This window comes from Macrobrachium rosenbergii, chromosome 9 (genome assembly GCF_040412425.1).
Source record: "Macrobrachium rosenbergii isolate ZJJX-2024 chromosome 9, ASM4041242v1, whole genome shotgun sequence".
NCBI classification, from domain to species: domain Eukaryota; kingdom Metazoa; phylum Arthropoda; class Malacostraca; order Decapoda; family Palaemonidae; genus Macrobrachium; species Macrobrachium rosenbergii.
Genome location: NC_089749.1, coordinates 22,787,662 through 22,800,257, shown reverse-complemented (window position 1 = coordinate 22,800,257; position 12,596 = coordinate 22,787,662). Strand labels below are relative to the sequence as shown.

At 36.5% G+C, this 12,596-nt stretch overlaps 1 protein-coding gene across 1 annotated transcript in view; it reads left to right on the top strand.

Moving 5' to 3' along the window:
• Positions 1–1,574: 1,574 nt before the first annotated feature.
• The window catches only part of LOC136841596 (methanethiol oxidase), a 28,145-nt gene continuing 17,123 nt past the window's right edge, over positions 1,575–12,596 (top strand). Inside the window, 1 exon segment of the mRNA XM_067108665.1 lies at positions 1,575–1,767. Coding sequence (XP_066964766.1) covers positions 1,755–1,767 — 13 coding nt within the window. The 5' untranslated portion in view covers positions 1,575–1,754.

The following is a 12,596-nucleotide window of genomic DNA, read 5'->3' as shown; positions in this document are numbered from 1 at the left end:
AGTAATTTACTAGGCCACATAAATCTGTTAAGATTTACCTGGCCTTGTACCAGCACGGTGTCTCATCTAAAGACAGGGCGTGTTAAGATGTTAAATGCATGGTACTCGAGGCTTGTGGACATCCGGAATCAAGCAACCAACCGAGGCAAATGCTGTAAACAGGAGGAATGCCCATTGTAGACCTGGTCTATCGTAACGAAGGTTTTTACCACTGATCTATGTCCTATGAAAACACACCATACAGTGAAGCCACCATTTTAAACATTCTAAACCAAATACGTCTGATTATTTTCTTTATATGGAGTTGGGAGCGGATGTCTAGATTTAGATTAACTTGTCTTATACTAGCGAGCATTGTCCTCAAGATGAGATTTAAAAAAAATAAATCTGCTTGTATTCAGTGTGATGGAAGCTTCTATCACGCTCATATTTCGACTAAAAAATTGGCTTTTTCCTCTTCGTTATTTTAAATGCAACTTTAAACATTCATTAAACTTACGAATTCAAATATAACTATAGCCTCCCATTACTACTACTATTCTCTTGGATTGACGAATATATAGCCTACCGTTGGTTCCTATTTTTTAAGAGAGAAGTGTTGATACTTGGGTATGCAACGAGACATTGAACATTTAGATATCTATCAGACATATAAAATTTTAGAAATTTTGATATTTGTATGCTGGACCAGTTTTTAGCTTCTAGAAAGAAAATTACAAAATCGTAATTTTCCTTCATTTTACTAACCTTGCTCAAATTCGTCCTTTTTCTTAAAAATGAAAGTGAACATACCCTTTTCATTCTGAACACTTAAGCAGAATTATTGCTAATGGACGAGAAAAAATTTGCGCACGTTTAGTGGAATATTGAATAAAAATGATGCACAATAATATTTTAGTAATTTTCAGACATTCTTTTTTGAAATAAGATACTATGACCAACAGTAATGTAAAATGTAAATGTAAATAATGGAAAGTATAGATTATAGTATCTGACGTATAATTTTAACCAACATTTCTTGTTTGTTTTGAGTAACCTTTCTGAGAATTACACACACACACACACACACACACACACACACACACACATACACACCATTCATTCATTTTGTCATCTTCACGAAGCTGTTACTTAATAGAATGTATGGTTGTAATCATATCAATAGCCAATAATTCCGGGACCTCTTCAAACCATGATATTAATTCCCACCATCCAACTGGCTGATACTTCATGATAACTTGAAAGATGTACCATCAAGGGGGATAACGTCGATCATTTATTTACTTTTCAATAACATCATCAGAAGTACTTAAGAGAAAATAGACACACGTAGACTTACACATTCACGTGACGTATTCCACTCAGTGTCTGCCACAAATGGTAATAAATGTGATTTTTATATAATAGAATTAAGAGAGAGAGAGAGAGAGAGAGAGAGAGACGGTAGAGGACATGATAAGGAATCTGTTTGAACAATTTAGCCATCATCACACTCGTAATACCTAAACGATGACACAATTCCTGTCTCTCTTCTGACGATCATCGCCGGGCATAAAGCAGCACTTGGTAACCGAGTGTAGTGTGGCCGCTTCAACGCTGACAAGAATCTTCGCTCAGTTGTTGGCGGGTTTGAGAACAGCTAACCGGTCCTGCGGTTGACATAACTATCGTGTCAGTGAAGGTCTTGGCCTCCGAGACTATTGTCCTGACATCTTGAGCTTATAGCATCTCCAGTTCGTGACATTCGTCGTAAAATGGCTGGAAAAGGTTTGTTGTCGACTTAGGCTTAATGGTTAAGTTGTCTGATTTTGCTTGAGTGCGTTCATGTGTTCTCGGAGGATGTGCGACTTAGGTCTGTTTGGATTATTGAAAGTTGTTCTGTTTTAATTAAACAAGTTCAGTTGTGTTTTTAGATCTGTGACCACGAATATAAAGTGACACTTCTAAAGCAGAAAACACTAAATGACCACTTTGGCAACAACCAACATAATCTCTTCTCAGAATTTTCCGCGGAGTGGGTATTTCGGCCTTTTCTCTTTGAAAGATTTTGGCAGTAAATCTTGCTTTTAGATTGTTGGAAAGCACACTGCTTATACAAATAAAATAGATAATTAAACTTCAGGGATGAAGAAGGAGGGATACAAAGACTGGTCTTAACTGTGTTTGGTGTTCACTAGGAAGCGACCTTGAGATAACGGAGAGAGAACCCGTAGAGGGGTAGCTCCGTCAGTGCACCTCATTCGGTGTAATATAGGCAAGAAGGCTCTTTGCGGCGTCCCTTCGGCCCCTAGTTACAACCCCTTTCATTTCTTTTACCGTACCTCCGTTCATATTCTTTCTTCCATCTTGATTTCCACTCGCCCCTAACTATTGATTCTTTATGCAATTTCGAGTTTTTCCTCCAGTTTCACCTTTCAAACCGTTTTACTGTCTGTTTCCGTTTTCAACGCTGAATGATTCCATAGGTCTTAGCGCTTGGTCTTTGACCTAAATTCTATATTTTGTTCTATTCTATTCTGTTAGAGAGAGAGAGAGAGAGAGAGAGAGACAGAGAGAGAGAGAGGTTCACAATGAACATGGAATAATGTAGTACTTGCAACAACTAAGATAAAAATATGAAGATCATATAACAACAGCAACGCATCTAACACAGGTGATGTAAAAGGTGGTGTTTTGGAGTACCGCAAGGTTATATAGTATGAATGACACCTTTATGTAAAGATAGCGCGAGGAGAGTGATAAGACTTTCCGTGAGTTATATACACAAATTCCAACAGTTTTCAGTTGCTGTGTCAAAAATAAGCTTCGTAATAGCCCGAGGAGTAAACAAACTTGGTCGTCACCGTTATACAGTATGCTTCTCTCTCTCAATGGGTGGTTATGTCAGAATTATATCTTAAAGATACAGCTTACCAGCTTATTTATAATTACATATCATCAATAATACACACACACACATATATATATATATATATATATATATATATATATATATATATATATATATATATATATATATCGAGAGAGAGAAAGAGATGTGTGTGTGTGTGTGTGTGTGTGAAGGGAAATGGAAAAGAAAGGAAAGGGGCACTGAAAGAATTATTAGGGCATGATGCTAAGATAGTTTACCGTGGAAGGTGTGTGGTAGGATTTTGATTGAAAAAGTAAAACAGACGGATGAAGAACTGACAGTTATGTAAGAAGATTAAGTAATATATAGGCATACAATAAGCTTATGATCTTATGATAGGATCACTGAGAGGCTGAGTGGAAGGTGCTAAGAGGATAAGTTACGAAGAGCGGGTAAAAGTTAGACAGTGGACGTGAAACACATGTTAGAATATGTAGATGCGAGAGTGTCTTGTTTGGTGTAAAAGTCAAACTGGGACTAGTGTATGTTATGGCCTTGGAGCTGTTCAATAGCTCTAGGGATGAAGTGATATAAGAAGTCCAAGAGAGAACATCTGATGTAGGCACAAGTTGTACGATAGGGAAGAGGGTTTTGAATGGCATATGAAATGGTTGATGTTTGCAGATGAAGTAGCGCAGTGAAGAGAAAAGTATGAAAGTAGAGAGAGAGAGAGAGAGCTTTGAAGTGTATGCCAGAGGAGGAAGTTATGAGGGTAAATTTAAACCAGGAAGAAGTTATGAGGGTAAATTTAAACCAAGAAGATGGATCAGTGAATATTTATGTGGATGGCAGAGGAAAATTTTAAGGAGCCAAAGTTGATAGGTAAGACAGGAATCGTTGTGCTCAGGGGCGTCGGTGGATTGTGGGGGGACCGGAGAGGCACTTGCCCCCCTCAAGACACTGATGACCCACCCCCAGACTTGGTTTGCCTCCTAGCCTTTGAAATAATGATAATAATATTATTTGGGTGGGTGTGGCACACCTGTTTGCTGCTTTATTAACTCAATACATCTCTTATATGGCTTCAAAATGAGCACAAATTTCCAAAAATTTCTCGTGGGGGCTTACCTCCCCCCTACCTCCACCTGACAGGGCTCGCTTTGCTCGCCACCCCACCCATACCATATGTAATGGGGAAGGCATGCACTTCTTAGAACTGTCTGTTATACTGTTTACCTTCACTTCCGTAGGAACAAGTGGTCGATGTTTAACTATGCTGGAACTTCACTTATCGTGCTCAGATGTCGGCTATCTTTCAATATTTCATGTTCTTCTTCCATTAATGTTGGTTTAATGAAATTTATGTCTCTTAATTACATTTATTTAGTCTTTAAACTGTATAACTTTTTCCACCTTCAATGGGTAGCAGTGACCGAGTCTTTATCTAAAGGCACATCGCAAAAATTCGTGACTTAGAATTTCACTTTGACTATGGGCATTCAGAAATTTTATAAGTTCACAAGTCAGATTAAGTTTTCACAGTCACCTTCCCACACATCTCGCACACTTTCGCCCTGATGCCCTTTCTAACTGACTCTGCTTCCAGAGCCTTCTGTATATATGGGTATGGATTCGATGCTCAAATCTGGTATAATTTTCCTAGTTTCGTCCAGATAGGCTCTTTTCCGTTAATGTTTCACGTTTAATTGTCTATGCATTCGTTCAACGGTTGTTATCGAGTTAACGTTATGGTGTGCGAGAGGTCACCGGGCGAGGTCATGATCTGTTAGTTCATCTTTTTGCCCAGCGCAGTACGGTAAACACTTTTAGTCACCGGCGACGACGGTTAAATCCCGGCGTCTGTTACAGACTTTGTTTCGCTAACGTCTTTTCTGTTTTGCTCGTCTCTGTCTTTATCAGTGATTTTCTGTATGCCCTGTGCGTATATCGAAGTATTTAGTTTATTCAATTATAGACCGTTTTGTTATAATCTCGCCAGCTACCCAGCTGACTCCGGCAGCTCTAGCTAAACAAGGCAAAATTATATATCTACGAGGACTCCTGACACATGCTTCTTAGAAAATCACACAACTTATAAGATAACTTTAAAGCATTAAACTGAACATAAACAATCATTTCTTCAATCAAATTGAATGAGGTATTCAAATGCACTTTCAAAACAAAATATAATTTGCTATCCAAGTTACATAGTTATTACTCAGTCCTCAGTCCTATGCTATCGTGGATATCGCCCTATTATTTATGAAATTGACGAATAAATATTTTTCTTTTCTGATGACGACGAAAGTCATAGTGGTTCTTTGTTGACTATGAAGGGGGAATGTAGACTTGATTTGGTTACCTTCTCGATCCCGTACTTCTTGAAACGTCCTGGAGGAATATCCCTGTGTAATTGTATGTGTCTATAAGTGTGTTATGTGTTTATGCAAACTCATCTTGACTTCTTTGATGTGACTATTAGCAATTTTCTCGTATGATAAGTTTTGTATGTTCATTATTCAACAAAAGTTATGGATTGGCAACTCTATTAAAGGAAGTGGTAAGAGATTATACCCAAATTTTTCTACATTTACTGTAACAAAGTTAGTAAGTTTTCATTAATTAAAATCTTTAACAAGTCGATAAGGTAAGGTGTTAGTTATTGCAACAAAATCTGAATCAATGGTATAAAGAATTTTCTTTACTGAAATTATTTAATGTTTATCTTAACCCTTTTCGTTATTATCAATCTAGGAAATTCCTTCTTAAGGATAACAGTCATCCTTGATTAGAAAACTAAGATACTGTTAAATTCCTTGAAATGATTACATTACATTTTAAAATTTACGTACAATCCTCGTTTCCTAAATACTCCCCTTTATAGTTAAAGAAAAGTAAATTGAAGTTAGAGCTCTAACCTCAAATTTTGCTACAAAACCAACTAATCAAAGTAAGAATTGCACAATATAAAAAAAGTTTATTCCTAAGTCAACTGATGAAGGTAAACTTACCAATAAAGAAATCAAATACAGGGAATAATAGGATGATTGATGGTTTGTTCTTATTATAATTTACTGAAATGTGACTTTCTATTTTTTAGGTTATACCTAGTTTTTTTCCTTCTGAAATTTCTTCTTTGCCTTCAGTCATTTCTGGTTCTTTGACTTTTAGTCTCTTTGACCTTGTCTTTATTTATCCAAAATCCTCATCTTCTAAATGATTCAGCATATGTGGAAGGTATTTGGTTGTTTATTCTTGTCACTTTCTACTTTTGTCTCTTGTATATCTATGACTCTGTATGGACTGTGAATTTTAGTGGCTAACTTATAATTAATTCAATTTTACTTCCTTCTTAATGTAAACTTCATCCTCATCTTGTAATCTACTGGTTTTAACCCTTCTTGATGTTTGTCAACCATGTTCTTCTGGGCTGCTTTAGATTTTGTGTAACTGTTTATGAATCACCTTGAAATTGCTAATTTATCTTCATGATATCTTCTGAATAATTTGGCTGTATTGGCTGATTCAGCCATGCATATGGTAATCTTGGTTCATATCCCATCAAAGCTTTTTATGGGCGTTGCTTGAGTACTGGAATGATTTCTAGCATTTCATGACAATTGACTAAAGGTAAATTGATATCCCATTCAGATCCTGTCCTACTGTATGCCTTAATGCATCTAGAACCTTTCTGTTAGTTTTTTCTACTAAAACCATTGTTAGCTGGATGATGGTTGTATTTGTTACTTTGCTACCTTGAATGCATCACAAATTTTTGTACTAGTGAATTATTGAATTAGGTGCCATTGTCAGATATTATGGGCCAGGCAGAATATCTACAAAAGATTTTTTTCAAAGAGAGCGACTGCACATTCTTTAGCCCTTCCTGTTATTGGTATTAGCTCTGTGTATCTGGTAAGTGCATCTATACACACTAGTATATTCTTATTCCCTTACTCGTGGCATGCAAGTTAGTTATGAGATCTATTGCTATCACTTTTCAAATGGAGTTTGTGAATGGGATACTTCCCTAGAGGTACTTTTATCTGTTCTCCCTTTATAACTGTTACAAGTATTGCAGAAGCCACATAGTTGCTAACATCTTTGTAAATTCCCTTCCAATGAAAGACTTTAATTAATCTAACTGTTTCATCTCTTCCTGGGTGTGCTCTCATGTCACCATCATGCATTAGTTCAATAACTTTTTTACTTAGGCTTCAGTACTATTCTTGTGAGTTACACCTTGAAAGGACTTGAATGGGTCATATTCTTTGATATCCAGACTAATACATTGTCTATGATATTCACTGCATCTATGGACATCCAATTGTCTTATCAATTCTACTTGCTCTGGGATCAAATTCTTCTTATTTTTACATATTTGAAAACTTCTTTCAAATCTTCATCCTCTTTGTTTCTTATGAAGTTTTGCCTGGAAAGTTCTTCTGTATAATGCATGGTAAATACATTGCATATGGGTTCACTTGTTTTTGTTTCTAGGCTAATCATATTTACACTATCTCCTTGTGGGATGTATCTTGATAATGCGTCTGCTACTTTATTTGTTTTTCCTGCTACATATTTCATTTCTATGTCATAATCTTGGGCTGTCATAACCATCGAGCCTTCGTCCAGAAAAATTCGGATTTTGAGCATTTCTACTGCAGCTGAATGATCGGTGAATACAGTTATTTTATACAAATATTATGTGTACCTGAAGTGCTTTTTAAAGCGTCTATTATGGCTAAAGATCAGGGTCTGTTACTGAGTAGTTTACTTGTTAGTTTTAGTTTTCTACTGTAATAAGCTATAGCATGATATTTGTTATCATGTCTTTGCATTAAGCATGCCCTAAGTAACAGTACGGCTTGCGTCTGTGGCTAAGAAGAATTCTTTTTATTAAAATCTGGAAAACTAAGTACTGGAGGGTAAAATAATCTTTCCTTCAGTTCATCAAATGCCTCTGTTGTTTGCTGACCACCAGAATTGTATGTGTTCTTTTAATAACTCAGTCAGTGGAGCTGCTATGGTGGCAAAATCTTTTATAAACTTCGGTAAAACCTGCCAACCTAAGAATGATTTTACGTCCTTCTACATTTAGGTTTAGGATACTCCTTTGATTGACTTAATTTTCAAGTCATTTACTTCAATACCCTTTTCACTTAAAGTATGTCCCAGGTATTCTATTTTCCTTCTAAGGAAATTGCACTTTTTTTATTTTAGTTTTAGATTTGCTCTCCTCAACCTTTTTAGGACTTCTTTCACTAGTCTTATGTGTTCTTCAATTGTATCTGTTGCTATTACCAAATCATCTATAGCAACGTACATCCTTGCCTAATAAAATCACCTAAAATTTTATCCATTAATCTCACAAATGTTACTGGGCTTGACTTAGACCAAAGGGCATTTTACATACTGATATCTGCCATTACTAGTGGAGAAAGCTGTCAAAGGCTTACTTTCTGTCTAAAGGAATTAGTAAAAATCCTTGTAACAAATCTATTGTGGTGAAATACTTGGTCTAATAGTTGTGGTAAGATCTTCATGGATGGCATTGATATGGATCATTCTCAGTTATCTTATTTAATCTTTCTAAAAATCTACTACTACTCGTCATGTTTTATCTTTCTTTGAAACTAGCAAAAGTGGAAAGGCCACGGAGATTTTGATGGTTCTATTTATTCTTGCTTCTTCATTTGTTGCACTTCTCTTCAATAATCTCTTCTGGGAATGTGCTACCTATAAGCAGGTATGTAGATCATTTAGTATCTGCGGAATATCTATTCTATGTGTTATCCTCCTGTATTGCCAAGGGTGTCTCCCTCTATATGACTATATCACTCATATTCACTCAGTAAATTAGTGAGTTTCTCTCTAGCAGAGCCTTCTTCGATATCTTTCAAGTGAGTCCATATCTTTGCTTTTCAATTTTGTTTCATGTGTTGAATTTGTTCTCTTTGTTAATTGCTGCTACTGTTTCCCTTTTCTACTACTTGAATAGGGAAATTATATACTCTGCTAAACCTATCTCTGTACCTTGTGATAACCTAACTTCTTTCCTCCTCTGTTATTTATAACTTGTAAAGCTATTTACCTTGTCTGACTTCATGTAGCTGGAAGAATAGTGGCCCATTTACTTGTGCTCCTTCTGTAAGGGTTAGAACTTCTTTTCCTTCATATAATGGATTTACTGTACTCTATCCAGGTGCTTTCCTGACTTAAGTCTTAATTCTCTGTTTAATTTCAGGAAAGTTTCCTGGTTAGCATTTAGGTTACTGCTGATTAGTTGTATCTGTGTTACATATTTGATATGCCTCTTTCGATGTTATCCCCTTTTAGGATACCTTCAGTAAGGAGGTTTTCTGAGCTTGATTTCTTTCTAATCATTTTACACAGTGGTATTCTACAATTCCTATAAGCTTCCTTCTAATCACAATTGTTCCCTAGGTGCATCAATTGTGCATTCCTTGTCTAACCATAGTTGGGTAACCAATCAATAGGTGTGCAAATGCAAAATGAATTCCTCTTTGCTACTAGAACCTTTTCCCTTAAGTGGGATTCTTCCTAATTTAAAAGGTAAATTAACTTGTCCTACTAGTTCTATTCTGTTTCCTTTGAACATCTGTGATTTACAGTCTTCTACTGGGTTTAAGCTTAAATGAGAAAAATATGCCTCATACACACCTTTTCAGACATTATATTCTTGGGACTTCCTGTGTCAAAGAATACGGCTATAGGCTTTTTCTAAACCAACGTGGGCGGGAAATACAGGTCTATAACTATATTCATTTCTTGCATTAACTTTGCTAATACACTTAGTTTGGTTAAGGTGATGCTCGTCTTTCTTTTAAGTAGGAATGTCCATGATACCAGTGGATAAAAAAATTTACTGTCGAGTCGTCTGATAACCTTTTGGTCTGTTGGTATACTAGGCTTGCAGCTTTTGGTCATTGTCTGACTTAATATAATTCTGATCTCTATTCTTTCTTATCTGTGGAGACTGACTACGATTTCTACCTCTACCTTTTGTGACTGTGATCTAAGTCTAGGTCTACTTCCTTACAATCTCTAGCATTATGTCCTGTTTTCTTATGGTATGACAATAAGCTGTTCCATAACATTCACTTGCGTAATGCCCTCTCTCTTTTGCAGTTGTAGCATGTAACTGTGGGAAGGTCTTCCTGATGTGTTTTACCTGGATTCCTATTCTGATTTCTTTGTTGGTCCCAGATCCCAGACTCTATTCTGATGACTAGATCCTCTCTCTTGTCCTACAGTAACTAAAGGTCTATATAGATCATTCCCTTCAGGATTCCTACCAAAATTTTCCTCAACACTTTCTCAATTTCAATTACATCGTCTTCTAAATCCTGGCACGATTCATCTTTTCAATAGCCTTTGGAGGGTAGGCTTCCCAACAGCAAAGTTTTAACCCAAACATATTATAGCAGTTTTCAATTGTTATTACCTTTGACCTGCTAAAGTCGTTGACCATGGAGTGTCTGCAACCAAATGGCTCCATTCCTTGTAAAATGGCTATAACTGAGTGGTTCATTCTGAGGTAGTTTTCTTTGTCTACCTCCAATCCTGAACCAACTCTTTGAGACTGATAACAGGATCTGCTTCCTGCTTTACTGTGGAATATATTCTCCCTCAGATATTGCTTTAGTTCTTCCTACTCTTAACTTTATAGGCACTAGCATGTATGTAACATCCTATCTCCTGATGACAAACCCAGATAGGCTTTTTTTTCATTTAATTTGTTCCGTGTCAGTTCCAGTTATGTTATTCAAATGGGTTTCACTTGCTCGATCCATGTTTCTAGATTGCAAGCATCGTTTCTCCTTTTCTTCCCCAAAACTTAATAATATGGTCACTGCATGTAATTTATGAGCAATCGTGGAGGCTAGTTTGGTGGGGGTGTAGGAGAGGCCATTGTCAATTGTTTTGTTTGGCTTTCGCATGAACAAACAAGAGTTCTACTTTATTATTATGTGCAGATCTCTCCTCTGTGCATTTACTCATTAATGGCAAGTAAATTCTTAAACATCAAACACACTGAACTGAGATTAAGTTATGGCAGTAATATAAAAAAATTAAAGACAAACAGGTCTTAAAAATATATATAAAAATCACAAAAAAATCACAAATACTTCCCTTTGAATTAGAAACAAACTGAAAAATCACGTAAAATATAAAATAATAAATCTAAATATTCCTCTAATTAAAATAAAATAAAACACAATGTTGCGGTTAGTAAAAAAATATTGGAAAAGTCTTAGTGATTGATTATACTGATTAGTAAAAGAAAATTTTGTTGCTTAAAGAATTTGGCATCTAACGATCCTCAAAGTACAAGTCTTTGTGTTTTGAAAATGTCAAACAGTAGTATTCACATCGGGTTAACTTTTAGGCAAAATGGATGAAATCATATGTTTGTGTATTTATGTGAGGATATCCAAGGACTTATCTTTGCTGTCTTCGAATCTGGGGCTAAGAACGACGCCCTTACTGGGATGGAGACGTCAGGATAACTTGTAACTTCTTGCGTTGGTGTGGCTGGAGTCTCGTCTTCTCTCTCGCCGAGGGAAAATGCGTATCTTCTCGATTTCGGTCGAAAAATTCGTCCTCTGCTTCTGGTTGTTGTAATGCACTAATGTTCTTTTCTTCTCTCCCGAAATCGATGATCGTGGAGCTTTTCGTTGGGTTAAATTATTCCTTTAAATTTTAAACTGTCTTACCTCGGAGTGGAGATTCGCGTGTGGAGTGACTGAATCTTCGGTGGAACACTTATTGGTTACACTTTTGCAACTGTTCCTATACGGGAAACAACTTTCACTTAATTTGATATGTTCGATCTTGTCTTGTTACAAACTTTTCTCAGCGGCGGACCAGCAAAGGTTGATCTGCTGGTAAACAACTTGAAGATGGTCTGTAGATTTTAAAGATAGCACGCACTAATTGTTTTTTATTTATTGCGGAATTCGAAAATCCCCTCAAGCTGACACCAAAAAATTCTGTAATGGGGAAGGCATGCACTTCTTAGAACTGTCTGTTGTTGTTTGCCATTCACTTCCGTAGAACAAGTGGTCCATGTTTAACTATGCTGAACTTCACTTATCGTGCCTAGATGTCGCTATCTTTTCAATATTTCATAAGTTCTTCCATTAATGTTGGTTAAATGAAATTTATGTTTCAATTACATTTATTTAGTCTTTAAACTGCATAACTTTTTCCACCTTTCAATGGGTAGCAATGATCGTGAGTCTTTATCTTAAAAAGGCACATCGTAAAACCTCGTGGGACTTAGAATTTCACTTGACCATGGGCATTCAGAAATTTTATAGTTCACAAGTCAGATTAAGTTTTCACAGTCACCTCTCCACACATCTCGCACACCCCTGCCCTGATGCCTTTTTTCTAACTGACCTCTGCTTCCAGAGCCTTCAAGATATTGGGAAGGGGTCTGATGCCCAAATCTGCAATTTTCCTTAGTTTCGTCCAGATAGGCTTCCCTTTCATTGATGGTTTCACGTTTAATTGTCTATGCATCTGTTCAACGGGTTGTTATTGTTAACGTTATGGTGTGCGAGAGGTCACCGGGCGAGGTCAAGATCTAAATTAGTTCATCTTTTTGCCCAGCGCAGTATGGGTAAACACTTTAAGTCACTGGCGACGACGGTTTAAAACCGGCGTCTGTTATGACTTTGTTTCGCTAACGTCTTTTCTGTTTTGCTGTCTCTGT